The sequence below is a fragment of the Maylandia zebra genome, linkage group LG15 (assembly GCF_041146795.1).
Source record: "Maylandia zebra isolate NMK-2024a linkage group LG15, Mzebra_GT3a, whole genome shotgun sequence".
Taxonomy (NCBI): domain Eukaryota; kingdom Metazoa; phylum Chordata; class Actinopteri; order Cichliformes; family Cichlidae; genus Maylandia; species Maylandia zebra.
Genome location: NC_135181.1, coordinates 37,012,622 through 37,032,505, shown reverse-complemented (window position 1 = coordinate 37,032,505; position 19,884 = coordinate 37,012,622). Strand labels below are relative to the sequence as shown.

Sequence of the window (19,884 nt, the reverse complement as noted above, 5' to 3'; positions counted from 1 at the left end):
TGCTGCATATGTCGTTATTTGCGATATGAACTTGTATGTGCAGCTGTGTGCTCTGTGTGTGTGTAGTGGCTGTTATAGTAGAGGAGATGGACTCCAGGAGAGACGCCGAAATGCAGGATTGATAGAAGCACACGGCAACGCTGTCACGCTGCTTCGTGTGCAAAGAGGCACACACAGAAGATGAATTCAGAAAATTATGTGCCAAGCATGTAACAACACACTTGTCAACATCAGACCGGCTTCCTCAGAATCTTTTTCTTCTTGTATTGCAACTGATCTTGTGAACAAAGACGAGCTGAAGCAGCAGGGTTGAAGAGAGGCACATCCAAGTTCTTTCTGTCTTTGCTGGCCTCAGCGGAGTCACAGGCAGGAAGTTATGCTTAATGCCAGCAGTGACTCAGGGCAGTACAGTATGGATGGATAAGCAGCGAACCACATTACACAATGTCACGTGATGGCCTGAGAACTGCGTCTTTCTATAGTAAATAAATGCTTTTATGCTAGTGGAGATCTGGGGTAAAAATCTGCAAAGTCAAACATGTGGAGCAAGCCACAGTGCTTGGCTAGCAGAAATCCAGAATTCCCGATAACTGGTAAAATCAGTCAGTGCTCTGCAGAAAATCTGCAGCAGTGTTTCCTGTTTTTGCTGATCCATTTAGCCTGTGAAATAGAGACGATCCACACATGAAAATATGTCAACACAGAGGGAGTTTTCAAAGATGATGGGAGGACTCGGAGTGCATGCATTTCAACAGAGTAGGTCAACACTGGATGGAAGCCATGGTACTGTCCCTCAGTCAAGTTCCAAGGGTAGCTTTGAGGTTTCTAAATAATTGCTAGCTTCGGGTTTGGAGCATATGGAAGGCATGCTGGTTAAGTGCTGAATTCCCACAACTGATGCCAGCGTTCTCAGTTGGTGTTTTGTGCATTTTGTAAAGAAAAGGTAATTAAAGGCACAGAAAACTGGAAGGTTTTAAATTTTAGGTTTATAGCAATGATCTTCATAAAAACATTTAATCTCTTAAACCTGCAATTCTGTGTCACACCAGAAGCTTTTTCAGGGAAAATGCAACATTAACTTGTGACAGATCAGGCAGAATTACTGGGAAAAGGCTTAAAGTTAATTAAACTGTCATGCATTTGTGTTGGTCAGGCCACCATTTTGGTCTTGACTGACATTGGTGTGAAAAAAGTAAAGATATAAATATTCTATGCAGGTGTCTGTGAAGGTTCTCAGTCATTCAGGTCATTGGAGCTTGCAAAGAAAAGCAGCTGGACTTCTTTAAGTTGCTTGAAGACATTTCTTCAAGCAACTTAAAGACTTTCGAGGATGCCAATGTTCACATTTTGGACAGAGAGGACAGATGGTTTGAAAGAGGAGTGAAAGAAGCCATCTATGTCCACTGTGAGCGACCATCTTTGAACAGAGGCGGTGGTTTACAACACCAACTGTCTGCCATCTATAATCCAGTTTTGAGTTCCCCCCCCAGACGCCTTAACGCCCACTCACATCCTGGGCCATCTGACCTCAGGAAATCACATGATAAGGTGGGGCCAGGTTTCACAATGAGCTCACCCGAAACCCTGGCTGATTGGGACCCACACCCAGTTTCACACCTTGGCTCAGGCGATTAGGGGATCATCAGGGGGTCCTTTTGTCCCTCTGTGGGGGGTTACTCCCACTAGGTTTAAATCTGGGACTCCCCGCCATTTGACCTTAGAACTGAAGAAGCTTCTCGGATGAGAGGTGAAACGTCTTCAAGCAACTTAAAGAAGTCCAGACGCTTTTCTTTGCAAGCTCCTTTGACTATTCCATGCAGGATTAATTGTAATAACTTTGTTGATGAACTTCACATTTTCTTGGTTTCCTTTAGTGCCAATTCATTAATTTTCATTTGAAGTCTCACTGTGTGGTTGTTAGATTGTTCTTGTCGAGTTAGTTCCTGTAGTGCTCTTTGTATAAAAAATAATCTTCCTATGATTGTCTAAAGCTGTTATGTCACAAAAACTGTGAAAACCTGGCCAGAAGGTGCATCACATCAGCTGCAGGACTGTTTTGAAAACACGGACTGGAGCGTGTTCGAACATCAGGACCTTGAAGAGCACACAACATCAGTGCTCTCATATATTAACTTCTGTGTCAACAGTGTCACTGTGGACAAACGTCTCCGGGTGTATTCCAACCAGAAACCCTGGATGACTAAAGAGGTCCAGGTCCTGCTGAAGCAACGTGACGCCGCTTTTAGATCCGGTGATGGTATGCAGTACAGTGCAGCCAGATCTCAGTTGAAAAGAGGCATCAGAGAGGCCAAGGCAGCGTACAAGAGAAGGATCGAAGACCACTTCACCACCAACAACTCACGACAGGTATGGCAGGGAGTTCAGCACTTAACCAACTACAAACCTGGCAATACCACGTTGACTGAGGGTAACGCGGAGCTTGCAGAGGAGCTGAACCACTTCTTCGCACGCTTTGAGGTGAAGGGACCAGAGGCAGCAGCAGCAAAAACATCGGACAGCAGCAGCCCAAGCCTCATAGTGCAGGAATATGAGGTGAGGCGCACACTGAGGGCAGTGAACCCCAGGAAGGCCACCGGACCAGATGGGGTAACCGCAAAGGTCCTAAAAGAGTGTGCAGACCAGCTGGCTGGGGTCTTCACTAAGATCTTCAACACTTCACTGTCCCAGTCCTGCATCCCGCCGTGCCTAAAGTCAGCCACAATTGTCCCACTGCCAAAGCGTACTAACATTAGCAGCCTCAACGACTACCGACCAGTTGCTCTAACACCTGTTATAATGAAGTGCTTTGAGAAACTGGTCCGACGTCACATCATGTCCTGCCTGCCACCCACACTCGACCCGCTCCAGTTTGCATACAGAGCTAACAGATCAACTGAAGATGCCATTGCTACAACGCTCCACACCACCATCTCTCACCTGGAAGTGCAGGGCCGTTACGCCAGGTTGCTCTTTGTTGACTTTAGCTCTGCTTTCAATACGATACTCCCGGACAGACTAATAGATAAACTGCTGGAAATTGGACTTCCTTCCACCACCTGCCGCTGGATCAGAGACTTCCTCTCAGACCGTGTACAGAGAGTTAGAGTGGGGCCTCATCTTTCCTCAGCCCTCAGCCTCAACACCGGCTCTCCACAAGGCTGTGTACTGAGTCCCCTACTGTACACTCTGTACACACATGACTGTGTTAGTTCCCACCCAGACAACACAGTCATCAAGTTTGCAGATGATACCACTGTGGTGGGGCTCATCTCAGGGGGAGATGAGACTGCATACAGAGCTGAAGTTCAGAGGCTGTCAGATTGGTGTGCAGACAACAACCTGGACCTCAATACCACCAAAACAAAAGAACTGGTAGTTGACTTCAGAAGGAGGAAGTCCGAGCTGCAGCCTGTCAGCATCAACGGGGAGTGCGTGGAAAGGGTCTCCAGTTTCAAGTTTCTGGGTGTGCACATAGACACAGACCTCCAATGGAGCTCTAACACCTCTGCGGTCTTAAAGAAGGCCCAACAGCGTCTCCACTTTCTGAGAATCCTCAGAAAAATGGACCTGAAGAAGGAGCTGCTGACCGTCTTCTACCGCTGCTCCATTGAAAGTGTGCTGACATATTGCATCGGTGTGTGGTTCTCCAGCTGCACCACAGCACACAGAAAGGCACTCCAGAGGGTCATCAACATGGCCCAAAAAATCATTGGACATCCTCTTCCCTCCCTGAAGGACCTGTACAGCACTCGCTGTCTCAAGAGGGCACGCAGCATCCTACGGGACTGCACACACCCAGGACACCGGGTGTTTAAGCTGCTGCCGTCTGGCAGGAGGTTCAGGCTGCTGAGGTCCCGAACAAATAGACTCAAGGACAGCTTTTACAACAGGGCAATAGCCCTGATCAATGCAAATAGCTGACCTGACTGGATACCTCCCTGGACTTTTTAGGGGGAGGTAACAATGTTTAAAACGATAACAATAATATTTATATTTATAACAAGGTGCAATAATAATTAATGTGCAATAATAACAGTGTGCAATACACATACACTTATTCTTCTTTTTTATACTAAGTTAATATACTGTGTTGTGTTGTTTGTTACGTTGTGATGTGTCATATCGTGTCGTGTTGTGTGTTATATGTAGTGCCGACGTAGGACAGTTTTTCCAATTTCATTGTACTACTGTACTATGTATGACTGTGCAATGACAATAAAGAGTTATCTTATCTTATCTTATCTTATGTGGCGGCTGTGTGCAGGCAGGAAAAGGACCCAAGGTGCAGACTCCAGAGACAAACGTAAACTGAAACAGCTTTAATGCTGAACTCAAACAGAACAAAAGTAAGAATCCAAATAACTTACACGGGCAGACAAAACACACAGCTAGATCAGGGTAGATCGCAACAATAAAAAACTGAAACATAGGGCTTAAATACATAGAGGGAGCAATCAGGGAATGGACAACAGGAGGGAAACACAGCTGGGGCAAATCAGAACTGACAAGACAAGGAAGCGTAAACTGAACACACTGAGATAAGACAGAGACCTTCAAAGTAAAACAGGAAACACATAACACAGACTGAACAAAAGACACAGACTCACATGCAGGCACTACAACAGAGGGAACAGAGATGTGGGACCAGGGCAGACACAGACACTGACTGGACACGGGGATATAGCGGACAGGGAAGACAGCAATTAAGGATTACACAGAGACAAACCATAAGACATGACTCTAACAAAAACCCAAAGACTAGAAATTATAAATAATAATATTATTTTTGAGTTTATTATATTATAATAAACTCAAAAACCCTGGGTCAACAACCCAGGCATCCTAACAAAAGCACCTGGTAACTGGGACTATAGCAAATCCTACTCATTTCAGCTCCTTCACAGTGGAATAAACTCTAAAAAAAGATAAAATCTTAAACCTTGTTGGGTTTTTTTTCTCCTATTTTCACTCCATGTAATAGAAAGTAAAGCTCTCTCGGTCCAGCTTTTTGCCTTTCCTTTGGTACTTGTGTTGACCTTCAAAAAGAGAGGTACAGCTGAGTGGTTTTCCATGTCCAGCTGAGTTGGCGTGAATTTACCTGAAGCTAGACAGTTTCAGTTTTTAGACATCTGCCCCAGCATCGAGACTCAGTGCCAGGTCAGGAGAGCTTTAATTCTAAAAGCAGACTGCTTTTCAATATTACATCACCCCTGAGTATGTGTGCTACCATGGCCATGTGGTCGCACAGGAGACCATTGTGCAGAAGTTTGGGAGGATCAGCGAAGCCTCGAACAACCAGAAAAACAGACACAAGCGGATCATTATCCATAATGACTCAGTGCAGTCCTACAAGCTTTTATTGTAAGCGAGTATTGTTTAGTCATTAACTCTGTCCAGATCATTTTCCGTCGAAATAAACTCAGTCTATAGAAGCATCTTTCTCTGAATACCTGTGTCAGGGATCAGCAAGCAGCTCAGAGCTCTGACATTGAGATTTCGGTTTATTTACAACAGATTGTGAGGTTGAAAAAAATCGTCACACGCGCTGTCTTTTGTAGGTCACTGCGGTTCATATTTGCAATTCTTTTGTGCTGTGTTAAATCAGGCTTCTGTGGTGGATTTGCTATTTTCCCCCCCTTCTTCTTTTTTTTTTCAACCATGAAGCCATATTAAGGATGAGCCGTGTTTGCCTTCTTTGTGTTTGCCCGGGTGGAAATACAGAAAGCCAGCAATACAGCAGCACAATAAAAACAGGATATTGACCGTGAAGCAGCATCTTCTCACCTCCTGAGAAATCTAAACAAGATTTATAGACACAATCAGCTTAGATGAGAAAGCAAAATAGTGTGTGTGTATGTGTGCTTGTGTCTGTAACCTGTTTATTCATTAAATCAGAATGACTTAGCATTTAACTATTTGTACAGTTTTTGTAATCGCCATGAGATAAAAGTGATATCTTGGGGATGAATCGAATTAAGGGACAGAGAAGCAGCCTTATGATTAAAAAGTCTCCATCAAAGGGCATGAATAAGTGACATTTCCCCCTCTTTCAGCCATTTAGATACCCTCCAGCAGGGCATTTGATCTCTGAATACCCCAGTGGAGCTACTTCTAGCCAGAGCTGCTGCAAGGTTTAATATGTGCAGATGCATGAATATGAGGTAGAGCATCGTTGAGGGGAAGCATATGTGCTCCACAAACCAAAAGGTTAGGAAACATGACATCACGGGATAAAACAGAGGAAACAAGCCTTACTTTAAACAACAGGGAGGTCTGCAGTCAATGAGGAAAGCTGACCCTTTCCTCTGGCAGCAACCTATCTGCCTCTTCTCCTCTTTCTTTACTCTTTCCTTTGCATCCATCCAGTCACCAAAGGCTTTCTCTCGTCTCCTAAATTTCATTTGACATTCACACATGGTCAGCTGATCCTTCACAGTCCATTTGTTTGACCGTTACACGGAGCAGCGACTCTCCCGAAGAAGTGGAACACCCCAAGCATGCATTTAGCTCGATGAAAGCTTGGACCTTTAAAGAGGCATTTTCAGCTTTATTCAAATATAACAAGACAGTTACATTTGTTTTTTTTGGGGTTTTTTTGGAACATGGAAACACGGAAGCTAATAATCTAATCCTTTCAAAGTGGGGAAGTTTAGTGTAGCACAAATACTGTGAAATGTTGCTCTGACAGTGTGCTTTTGTTTCTCTTCCTAACTCTTGACAGTTTCCCACTTGATTTCATGCAATTCACAGTACTAAAGCTTTTTATTTTAAGCTTTTTATTAATAATACTTCAGACACGTTGTTTAAGGATTTAGGTGAAAATAACTGAATGCTTACTGACTCATCTGAGCTCACGTAAGCCGTTCTCCTACTTCAGCATTGTCCTTTACAGTCTCAGTATTGGGTCAACCATCTCCACGGCAACACAACACAAAAGTCGCCATCTTCAGTTCTCATGTCACGAATGTTTACACAAATAATCAAAACTGCATTTTTTCACATTTAAGCGCAGACAGAAGGTGTCATTTTCTAAAGTATGCTTGATTCCAGTTCCACTAACAGCCGAATGAACGCGCAGTCCTACGCTAACCTCTTTCACCCACACAGTAGTATGTTTTCATTCAGTCCAATTAGAGGCTTCAGGTCTGCGGTCGAGTAAACAACACTTACTCTCACTGTTGTCATTTTATCTCGTCAGACCGCAGCCAATCCAAATCGATATTCTCACATTACTCGGCAGAGGGGGAGGAGATGTGAGAGAGAAAAGGAGCCCTCAGAGGATTTACGCTGCTCCCTTGGCCTTTAAAATTGATGTTGCCTGGAGTTGTTCATTTTGTTGTGGAAATAAAGGGCAGATTATGGATATGTGTGCGCACACTTTCTGTTGTTTGTATGTCTTTGGGACACTGTTTGGACAGGCTAAATGAAGGCCAACTGGAAGCATCTCGGCAGTGTATTATTAAATGGGTTTGCTTTGCCGCCTGGTTGCCAGATAGTGGAAATTAGGCATTGGAATAATGAGACGGCAGATAGAAAATTCATTTCAGAGATACAAATAATACATTTGTGTCATATTTATCGTCACTTACATTTGGACTGTGTGGGGGTTCTGGCTGTCTTAGCAGGTCATTTCTAGTACAAGTTACCAACCTTTGTTGACCGAGTCAGCCTTTTTACTCCACGTAAATAAGTAAATGTGGACTCTTACTACTCTGCCCTCTTTCACCTTATAAATGGCTCACGAATATCTTTCTCCAAAAATACCTTTCGTAACGTTGGCTCTTTTTGTCTAACTTTGGTCGACTGCATAATTGTGAATCTTCACAAGGACATTCAAAGTTTCAGCCTGATTAACTTGGTTAGCTCATGGAAAGCAGTTTGATTCCTTTTGTGTGTGGAGGACACACGTGGTATCACTCACTAACTGAGTGATTTAAAGGCAGGAACTGAAGAAAAAATGTCATTTGCAAAGTAGAAAATCATAGAAGATCATAGATCATATCATTTCTGTGCATGCAAAGATACAATAAAATATGCTCAGTTTGCAAACGTGAGAGAATAGGATTCCCTTGCTTTGTCCTTGAGAAGTAATGTCATCATACAAATTAGGGCTGGGCCATATCATACCTTTCACGGTAATACCGGTATAATGCTGGGCAATGATAAGAAAAGGAAATATCACGATAGAATATGGGTAAAACGCGCATGCGCAGTGCCTTTGTTTTCATACGCACATGACGGAAAAAGCATGGCGGCGACGGAGAATGAGAAAGGCGAAAGCGGATCGTTGAATGAAACAGATGAACCAGAATTGGTTTGTAAAAATGCTGCAACTTCAATGGTGTGGAACTGGTTTAGCTTTCGTCCGTCAGATACACAACAAAGCACTATTTTTGGTAGAGCATGCTAGCGGGCCGTCGTTATTACCGTGTTTTTTGAAAAACGTTTACTGACCTCGAAACAATTTTATGTGGTACACGGCGCTCGAAAATCTGTCAAATGTTTTAGTACGACTTTGCTAAGCTACGAACCCGCACCGCTTGATGGATTGTCGGAGCATTACGGCTATCGTAGGCAGGAGCCTCGCGGAGTGATACGTACTGTGCGTCAACATAATATTACCGTATTGTGTGTGTATAACCTCTTTTTAAGTTATGCTGAGGATATGTCGGCCAATTTCCACTGGAAATGCCTTTTGGTTAAACTGTCAGCGAGGAATTTGCATTTGCACTGTTAAATTTTTACATAACTTTAATGCACATAAAAAACAGCACTAACAAAGTTGTGGAGTTGTAAAGTGTTTTGTCAGTTATATCGTTATCGCAAATTTTCAAATGTCATGATAAATATTTTTGGTCATATCGCCCTGCTCTACTACAAATTATGCATTTTTTCTGGCTTTGACTTGATATGGTTAATGAGCATGACTAATGGTGCGTTGTTTAAAAAGAAACTAGAAAAGTGGACATAAAAATATAGAAGAACCAATTAAATTAATATTTTTTAGTCATGATGAAAGAAAACAGACTGGTCATTGATGCAGATGTTTGCTAACATCATAAAAACAAAACATTGTAGTAAGCAAAGGCTTTAGCTATTGTAGTTCTCAAGTATAGTCTCAAATTATTGTAAATACTTTCTGTTGTGCAGTCTGGCTATGCAGAGAGCTCAGGCTTGAAAGGATGTGCAGCAGGTGAGGGAGGTTAAGAGATGGAAGTCTGCTAATGAATATAGAGCGTGTGTTTAGAAGATGGAGGAAGTATTTTGAGGAGCTTGTGAATGAAGAAAATGAGAGAGAGGAGGATGGATTGGGGAAAGTTGGTGACTCGGGAAGTCCAGAGGATTAGTAAGGAGGAAGTGAGAGCAGCTGTGAAGAGGATGAAGAGTGGAAACACAGTTGGTCCAGATGACATACCCGTGGAGGTATGCAGATGTGCGGGCAGCAGATTTTTTTGCTTAACAAAATCTTGGGAAGTGAGAGGATGGCTGAGGGATAAAGAAGAAGTGTACTGGTACATGTTTTCAAGAACTAGTTGATGTTTGGTAACAACAGAGGGATAAAGTCAATGAGCCATAACATGAAGCTGTGGGAAAAATTTGTTGAAGCTAGATTAAGAAGTGAACTACCGATCAGTGAGCAGCGGTAGATGTGAGGGTTGCTTTGAGAGTGTTGATGGAAAAGGATAGTGAGCAGATCTGAAGGAGTGGCACTGCGTCTTTGTGGATGTAGAGAAAGCATATGATAGGAATTAGGAAGATAGGAATTATGATACTGTATGAGGACAGTAAGGCAGTGGTGAGGTGTGCAGTAGCAGTGACAAATGGATTCAAGTTGGGAGTGGGATTACATCAGGTTACATAGCCCCTATTTGTTTGTGATGAGAAGGAGCCAGTGTAACAAGGAAGCTGTAAGGAGCAGGGGTAGTGAAGGTAGAGGAGTTTAAATACCTGGGGTCAACCGCTGAGAGCAAAGGATGGTGCCCTGAGAGGAAAAGAAAAGAGTGCAGACAGGCTAAAGTGGATGGAGACAAGTGTCAGGGGTGATTTGTGACAGAAGGATAGCAACAAGAGTGAAAGGGAAAGTTTACAAGAAGGTAGTGAGCCCTGCTATGATGCTTGGAGACAGTACCACTAAGAAAAAGAGGGGAGGCTGAGCTGGAGGTGGCTGAGCGGAAATGCTAAGAGTCAGCAGATGAGATGATGTCAAGATGATGTATAAGAGAACTACTTGAAACCCACTCTTAACATTAACATTGCACGTTACATTATTGTGTATATTTGCATGTTTCCAAATAGAACAGGCTGCTACTTAACACCTTGTTATAGTCATTGTTTCTTTTATAATTCATATTTGTTTTTGTTATAAAACGGAGCCGAATAAGCGAAAAAGTAGATATGCCAAAATGCAGCCAAGCGATAGAGTACAGAGTATGGTGGGTTTTTTCTTCACAAGATAACAGTCTGATAACACAAGCTGTCACCAAACATGGCTTTATCTAATTAAAAGCACACACCCTGCTTTCAGCAATAACCATGAGCCAATCAACAGAGAACGGATGCCAGTAGTGTTGTCAGGAAGAAGTTTTCTTCAGGCCCATCACAGCCCAGCAGCCACTGTGAGCAAACTGGGTCTTGGACACATTTGTTTCCAGGGCAACAGCCACATGGGAAAATTTAACCTCAGAAAAAGTTTCAGTTGTACAGTACTGAAGAAACTAATGACGGCTTTTTCATTCCCTTTGCTCGCTACTTAAAGCATATGATCAAATAATACAAGGACTGTTTTGTTATTTTATGGCAAAGAAACAAGATGGACTGCTTTTCTTTTACTACAGTGAGCTAGCTGGGAGATTTTAATTTTCAGCCTTTAATCGTGTTACTGTTTTCCCTTTCAGAGCGCCCATCTGGCAATGATTGACACTCTGATGATGGCATACACAGTGGAGGCTGTGAGCGTGGAGAAGGTGATGGCCTGCATTTGCCAATATCCATCCTGCTACCCTGAGGTGGAAACACCTTATGACACTGAGGATGCAGTGACCACCTGGATCAACAAGGTCAGTTATGGTACACAATGTTTTCTTAAGACATGTTATAGAGAGATAGAAATGACTGTGTTTGTGCCTGGTATTTTGTACCTGGCAAAAAAAGTGTTTGGGCCACAAGACTAGTGTCTTAAGATTACAGGTGTTGTTGTATTGCTTTCTGTAAGCCATCCCATGAGTCGACGTATGATTAAACATTTTGTTTTGTCACAAGAAATCCAAACCTGCAGAAGCATAGGTCATTCTGACATCAAAACAACGTTTCTCATCAGTCATCTCTCAGCTGTGCAGCACAGGTCAATTTGTCCTCCTCACAGGCGAACCTCTATAAAAATCTTTTTTCTAAAGAGCAAATAATATTTTGTAACATCAAGGACTGATCAAAAGTAATGCCCTTTGAGATTTTGCCATTTCATAAGTGTCCCCTTTCATTGTGTTCAATGTCTTTTTAAGGAGCTCTTTCAAAAGTCTCACACAGGGGCGTTTCACCAACGTCGGTTTCATGAAGCTTGACCTCTGAAATTCACATTGCACAGTGAAGTCCAGCGAAAACACTGACCTAAATACCATGAAATCTGATCTAGATACACCATGTTGCCTTCATGCCCTGAGGTTCTGCCATATGATGCATACAGGTAGATTCACTACAAATGAGAAAAAAATACCTGCACACTGTTGTGACTCAGTCTGCAGGTGAACCCTAAGACTTCACCTACCCACCGCTCCTCGCTGGGCGCTGCTACCCCCCGCTGGGGGTACTTGTTGGTTCTGGGGCGCGTGGCTGGATGTTCTGGTGTGGCCCCTGGAGCCCTGGGACCCTGATCTTAGCTCACAGCCTCTAGGGCAGCCTCTAGCGGGGTGAGCTGCCCATCGTCTCTGGTCCTTTGAGACTCCCACCCCTTGGCCGTGGGTATTCTATTTATGGCCTCCCACTTCTCCTGCTAGGATGGGCAGGCAGATATTGCTGAGATGTGTGGCCTCGAGTCTTCAGTACTCTTGGAGGCTGCGGCTGGCCCAGTTCTCCTGGGAGGGGTTGTTGTAGCTTATGACAAAGACAAACACACCCCACAAGAAGATTTCTGATTTATGTACTTTTGAATTTTCTAATTTTTGTGTTCCAGGTGTTGTATGTTTGTTCTTCCTTACAGGTGAGGCAGTTAGCGATACATTATGCATGTCTATTTGTACTCTATCCCCCCCCCCCCCCTTTTTTTTTCTTCTGCCTTAGACATTGTCATACTGTGTACTACATATAATGTATTAACTCAAAAAAGACAAATAGAAATGAAGAAATAAACAGAATTTGTAGAGCTGATGTTGGAAAAGCAAAATGTGTTTGTTATTTGTTATTATCCTGTTATTGTTTATTATCCTGATACCTATAGAAAATTCACTAAATTTAGCTCTATTGTGTCACAATAAACACATTTTTTTACAGTCACATCTGCAGGAGATAAGTCAGTGTTCAGTCTGTGTGTTGGTTCAGGCACAAAACATTCTTATATCCGCAAACTCACATTTAATATATAGGCTTAAACCATGTTACATCAGGCTATATATGACCTATGAAACATGCCCTACAAAAGTGTTACTTATACTATCACAGCAAATCAGACTTTCTAAGCGTGTAAGTGGTTGTGGTCATCATCTGCAGACACATATGGCTGCTCCTCCATACAGTACTACAGAATCTACAACAGTCTGTTTGCATTCCTCTAATAGAGACAAGGAGCTGCTGTCAGCTTTCAGCTATACACGCACATGCACACACTCACAACAGCAAACAGGAGGTGTGGTCTTGGTGTCCCACTGATCTGACATATGGCTCTCTGTTGGGTTCCACTTGTGTTTTACTGATTTCTCATTTTTAACTCATGCTAGATGCTAGATTTAAATAAAATCAATTCAGCTCCACTTAAATGCATTGTTAATAAAGTAAATTTAATATAAAATGTGTATAATCCACAGACTGGTGTTGTGGTTTACTGTAGAAATCAATGACTGTAGAAATGACTGTTTTCTACAGTCATTGGTAGAAATCAGAACAAAGTCACAAAAATGGACCAGGACTGCTTTTTCCTTTGAATCAGCTCTTAATAAGAAATAAAAAGATGACCATGGTGTCACTGTTTTTGAATATTTTATATATGTTACTTTAATTACTGGCAGGACAATAATGTGGAAACTAAAATTTTAGTATTAAGGTTACCAATTTGAAAATAAACTATGAGACTAACTTAAAATAACAAAACTAATTTGGCTATTACACTTTCTAAGAGAGCAATTTGAGTCATACACTACTCCTTATCATTTGCTTCTTGATGCTTTTGTGGCTCGGGTCATTTTAAACTTGTTTGTGCTCTCTCTTTCAGGTAAATGAATACCTGAAAGAGATTGTGGTGCAGGAGCAAAGGAAGAAGGAAACGCAGGGCACCGAGCCTGCTGGGAGTCCTCGGGTAGGTGATTTTTTTCCCCTTCAATTTCTCATCTTTAGTCCTTCACAAACTAGGCATAAAAACACAAATGTTTGTTGGACAGTAAACAGAAGCAAAGTAAAACTCTTGGCTCTGCTTAATAGAATTATTGCCACATTCGCCTTTTGACTGACAGATATTTGTCCCAGACCTCTATGTCACTTTATGTCTGTGAACAGCTTCCTGGACAGAAGTTAAGCTGTTAAAATCCTGATGCCATCAAAGAAAATCTGACTCACAGATGTCTGAGCTTTAGATTACGCTCAATCTGTCTTAATTAAATCACACACAGAGAGGAAGAGATAAGACCAGGTTACTTCTTCAACACCATAATGAGTTTATCTGCTCTGACAACTCTGCATGCTTCAATCACTTCATCTTTGTCTTAACCAGAACATCAGCCCTCTGCAGTCTAATGAGGTAATCAGGGGTGACCCAAGTTCATGGTCCAGCCCACAGTCCAAACCAGTTATATAACCGACTCTACTATCAGCAGTAATTTAGAATGCAATGAGACAGGCTGGTGTGGCCTGTGTGTGTGTCTGTTTATTGTATTTAAGTAATCCATGCTGGATTCTGTAGTTTGACACTGCATTTGCAGTAAATAATTTAGTGATTCACTGAGTAATGCCTCTCATGGGTGGAAATGAATTAACTGAAATCTCATAAAGTCCTTCTTTAAATTCAAATACCTCATAAATCTCTTAAGCAGGTCTATACCAGTCCATATGTTCACAGATACAGTATACCTACAACAGGACTACTTAGTACTGGGAGTAAATAACATATGTGATGTACTATTTAACAAATAATGTGAGACAGAATAGGCTTTATTGACTGCATTTTGCCACTGATATGCATCACCTTGTGTGCTGTTTAGTCATCAATACTATTAAATATATATATGGAAATGTAAATTATTTCATTAATTCAATTAAATTTTATGTGTATAGCTCCAAATCACAAGAACAGTCACTTCAAGTAATGAGTAGTAGAGAGAAAACCCCAATAATCAGACAACCGCCTATGAGCAAGCACTTTGGCGACAGTGGGAAGGAAAAACTCCCTTTTAACAGGAAGAACCCTCCAACAGAATCAGGCTCAGGGAGGGGTGGTGAGGGGAGGGTGACAGGACAAGAGAGCCAGAGATAAACAAATATCTGAAGTTTTATTTATACTGGTGTCATATAGTTGATGGCATGCCATGTTACGTTATGATATAATATGTCAATAGGTAATATTAATTTTGTCACCTTTATCTTTGTATTTTAAATGATACACAAATTATGTGGGTCTTCATAAGGACTGTCTGTCCATTATATATAATAGTGTTAATATGGATGTAAGAGTTTGTGGTAATGATGTTGCTTATCTATTGTTTTATCAAGCATTACTAGCATTTCGGGCTAATTCAGTTAACCGCCACAGTGTTATCAGATTTAAAGCAACCGGGGGTTTTCCTATGAAGCATCTGTACGAATCAAGTATGCACAAAAAGAAATGGCCTACATTCCAGTCTGCCCTAAATCTTATATTTGTCCCTTTTGCCTTGCTTTCTTTGTCACAGAGGTTATTTGAGAAGGAGGAATAAGTTGGGCTCCAGTAATAGCAGGGGGCGCAGCAAATGCTCCCGACTTCCGGAATCACATCTTTGTCATTTATGACTTTATTATTGTGGAAACTCATATAACAATAGCAATAAAATCCTGATATATTTTTCAGATTAAACATCTGTGCGTGTGGATTTACTGTTGTTATGACTTCATTGTGTGCTAACAGTCAAGCTACATTTAGTATTATGGTGCAGCAGCAAGGGGCAAAGTTGGTATGGCAGCCACTTTCTGTCAACCTGACAAAGCAGAATGATAACAGAGGAGGGGGGAGAGGAGGAGGAGATGCATGATGTCATCTGTGTATTCACCTTTATCCTTATCCTTCATGCTGTGCGCCTGTTTCTCGACTCCAGATCATTCATTATTTTACTTTTTTTACTATGAAGTCACCCTGCTGTGAGTTTTTTAATGATGCGGAGGGTACCGCTGACCCCTGAAAGTTAACTCATCCTTAATAACCATAAAAAAATTAATAAACTTCAGCTGACATTTATCAGCAGTTTGTTCTTTTCTTTCTTTTTAGTTACTCCATTCCTCCCTCTCCAGACTCTCTCTATCATCCCACCCAATAACCTTTCTTGACCCTTGCTCCTCTGGCCTTCCAGGTTTTTCAAACTGCCTTTCTACCCGAGTTAAATCAGGCAAAAACTCCATGCACTAACACTGTCAGTGATGCTTTTTCCTAGAGATGTTTAGAGAGTGAGAAAGTTCACCTAAGGGTAAAAATTGTAACCCTGTCCAATGTGTTTTAGTGTGTGTGTGCATTTTCTGTCCCAGTCCCAGGGCTCGGGAAAACTTCCACAGTGTTTGATCCTGATCTGACCAGTCAGTATGCAGACACAGCACTGCATGCCTCAGCTAGCCCCCCACAAACACACAGGATGACACACACTTTAATTGGTGAAGTTGAAGGAAAAAGTGCCATCACATCATCATTTCATCATCGGATTTTTGTCATGCTTATTATATAAGAAAAGCCCTTTTTAAAGCGGAAGAGCTTTAACTTGCTCTGTCAATGTGAGTGTCATCACATGTTTGGCCCCCGAGCTGGAGAGCTGGCTTTTTGGTAACATCATTTGTCACCTCTGGGTGGCTTTGGCGGATTGTTGTGTGTTTGTGTTTGCTTATGGCTGCTTATGACATTGTCCAACCACCGCAGAAAGTCACAGTCATTGGATGCTGCCGTTTTACACCTTTGGATGAATTGAAGTCCACATTTATCAGTCATTATGTTTGCATTTAACTTCTTAAAAAGAGTTTTTCTATGGTTAAAGTTTCACTTATTATATGGATATGAGAAAGATAAATACTGGAAACTGCAGCAAGCGTACTGATGGACTTGTATCAGAGAGCATATTTCTCCCATAATCTCTCATAGTGCCCAAAGTCACTTGCTGTCAGAGTGCTGGCTTACTTGTTGTTCCTAGGGTATTTAAAATTAGAATGGGAGGAAGGCCCTCCCAGTTTGGATTCTGGAGTCAGACACCTTTGATTCTTTTAGGATTATGCTTACAACAAGCATATATTTAGGGCTGGATCAGGTGGCCCTGAATCATCTGTTAGTTATGCCACAATAGGCTGTGGTTCTTCTTCCCCTCCTGTTTTTCACTCTCTATAAAGTTATACACATCTCTGTGTTTAATTGTTAGTTATTGTTAATCTTTGGCTCTCTTCCATAGCATGTCTTATGTCCTGTCTTCCCCACATCAGGCCCAACCAGTAAGAGCAGATGGCTGCTCCTCTCTGAGCCTGGTTCTGCCCGAGGTTTCTTCCTGTTAAAGGGCAGTTTTTCATTCTCACTGTCACCAAGTGATTTGGTTGTTTGGGTTTTCTCTCTATTATTGTACGGTCTTCACCTTACAATATAAAATGTCTTGGTGTTGTTGTGATTCAGTTTTATAAATAAAACTAATTGAATTGAACTGAACTGCATTGTAGTAGATGTGAAATTTGAGCCAGCAGGAGACTTGATGGAATAGGTTTAAGCTCACTTTGTCATTCCAGCCATTTCTTTCTGCCTCTTAGTATTTCATGAAATGCAGATGAAGCCATGTATGAAGCTCTCTTCATCCTCTTTTTTTCTTTTATCTATACAAACATGTGTCTTTGATTGTCAAAGACTCACAAAGTTAGAGCATTTTAGCACTATGTATTTCTCACTTGCAGCCTTCAGCCTAAAAAAGTGTTTGGGTTTTTTGTGTTTGTTTGTTTACTTCTTTATTATTTTTTATTTTTAAGTAAGAGTTACAAACACCCAGAAGAGCAAAAGGGAAAAAAATACAATTACATGCAAAATTTATAGCTACTATTTTTTTGGGTGTCTATGTCTAGCACATTCATCTATTCTCTCCATCACTCCCCACCTCCAAATACTTCCCCCCCTTTAGTCTTTGCAGTATTACTGCAGTGTGAGTCACGCACACAGCCTCTGTCTCAGTCAGGCATAGAGAGACACAGACTGACGCTCACCAGGGCAACGGTGTTTTTATTTCAACCTACTGCATTATGTTCAGAGGTGATGGTGGGTGGAGAATAAGAGGAGGGAGCTGCAAAGGCACGTCCGGACAGAGAAGGAAGGACTAATCCTTTAAAGTTGCCAAAGCTGAGCTGCAGCTCAACCGGACATCATCCTCTGTATGAGAGGATGAACTTTGCTAGTAACACAGAGAGAGAGAGTAGGGGAATGACTGGGGTGAATTTGGGTGGGGTGTGTGTGTGTTTAAATACAGAAATAAAGGGTGCTTGCATGTGTGTGCTTTGCTGTAAGATGATAAAAGAGGGCATTACTGTACCTCTCCCCAGGGGTTTGATTGGTGGAGATTTTACTCTCTAACCAGCCTTAACCGCCTAAGATCCGAACTATTTAATGTTATGCATTTTTAATTTCTCTTTGATATTTGAGCTGATTGGGGCCCAATGAATGTAAAAACAAAGAATTACCAGATTTTTTTTTACCTTATTTTTGTTTTTATGAAAAATCAGAGCCATATGACGATATTCGTTTAAAATTTCGATAGAACAGTAGCAGTATAATGTCCTCGTAAGTGGATATCAGGCCCTTGTAGAGCAAAATTGAGTATTTTGGTCTAAATAACCCAAATTGTGATGTCCACATATGTGGACGCCAGGTCCTAGGAGGTTAAATCATCATTAGATACAGACAGCATCCATTTCCTGTGTCTTGTTCTCAAACTGGGACAGCAGGGTTTGGAGTAGTTTTGGTTACCTTGCTGCAAAATGTCATTGTGTTTGTTCTTCATAAACACAACCTTACACTCGGGTTAAAATGAGAAAATAAAAGTTCAAACATTTGTGATTTGTGAGTAAATTTTTCCAAAAGAGACAGAATGTTGATGAGAGCCTGAGAAGTGATCAAATCCTGATCTCTGTGTTTGCTGTGTTCCCCAACTGACAGCCAAATGTTGAAGTTGGCCTGCTGGCCTGCACTGACTCTGTGAGGTTATGGATTGGGTACAGCTTTTTGTTGCTGTTGTTGTTTTTGTTGATGTCACTCAGCCTGGAGAGGTGATGTGACTGCAGGGTTTATGATACTTTTATTGAGGTCGAGAATCGTTCCGGTTCAGTGAGCTTAGGGGGAAGTAGAATTATCGAAGGTTAGAAGCCAAATCAAATTATCATTCAGAGAGCTGTGGCACCAATAAAATCAGAAGAATCTTCGAAAGCTACTATTGATCCTTTCATCCTCTTTGCTGTCTTTAATATTTATTTTTCCTCTGGCTGACATTAATATTTACTTTTGAGGGTTTCAGAACAAAGCAGCTGTATCTTCTCACGAGTCACTGCGTGCCTTTGAAGTCGAGGGCTCGCAGACCTCTTGAGTGGCACTTACATTTTAGGTCTTTGATGCTTCTCCGTAGCGTGGGAATTAGCTGTTAACTGAGGCAATCCTCTCCTTTTTGGAATCAGCTTACAGTGACACTGGATAGCTGACAGTTTGGTTACAGTAATACATTTTTTTCCACTGAGGTAACGTGAGGTAAAAGTGAGCAATTAAAATTTCAGTTAAATGTTTCAGGATGCAATGTGATCTTTTTTTAGGGGAATTTGATGCTTAAGTCTAAAGTTCCATTTGAGGTTTAACACATCAACTGTCAGCTGGTGGAAAATAGTCGTGGTGTAGTGTTTCCATGTATCTTTAAAGAATGAGCCTCCAAGCTGATGTGAGGAAAGTACACGGTAACTCTGTAACCCAAAGCAACCGTAATATATGTGTAATCAGTAACAGCCTGCTGTATACAGTCTTTTTGTACACTTTGAAAAAAGTGCAGGTTTGTCATGTCTTTGCTTGTAATACTAATCCCATTACTAACTAATCTGACTAACAGGTATTTCTTTGTTGCTGTTTTTTGTCTTTTCCCTTTGCTGTGCATCTGCAGTCTCCAACCAAGTGGTACATGAAGCTTGTGCCTGTAAGTGAACTAATCAGTGCGCTGCTCTTTCATCTGTGTCCAGAGTGACTGTCTTTCATTGCTCTTTCTGTCCGATCGCCATCGTTTTGTCATGTGTGAATCACTCAGTCACTGTGATATAAACCAGATATTTTCTCTCTTCTCCTGTTTTGATTTACAAGTGCTGTATGCATGTGATTATTGCTTTTCTTAATTTAAAGCAGACAAAGTAGGCTGTAAATGACAGTTAATATCTGAGTGTCCATCATTAACCATGTTCTGTATATGAGCCTGAGTTTATAAAAGTCAATATAGCCATTATTTGTGTCTCTAACGTGCTTCC

At 41.6% G+C, this 19,884-nt stretch overlaps 1 protein-coding gene across 7 annotated transcripts in view; it reads left to right on the top strand.

Annotated features, from left to right (window-relative positions):
• The window catches only part of camsap2a (calmodulin regulated spectrin-associated protein family, member 2a), a 45,706-nt gene that overhangs the window by 8,508 nt on the left and 17,314 nt on the right, over window positions 1-19,884 (top strand). For 4 of the 7 annotated variants that reach the window (XM_004562005.4, XM_076874378.1, XM_076874377.1 and 1 more), the window contains exons 3-5: window positions 10,896-11,057; window positions 13,418-13,501; window positions 19,530-19,562. In XM_004562005.4, the coding sequence (XP_004562062.2) occupies window positions 10,896-11,057; window positions 13,418-13,501; window positions 19,530-19,562 (279 nt within the window). The remainder of the gene's footprint in view (window positions 1-10,895; window positions 11,058-13,417; window positions 13,502-19,529; window positions 19,563-19,884) is intronic. The other 3 variants (XM_012922104.3, XM_076874380.1, XM_004562006.4) reach the window with 1 other exon arrangement.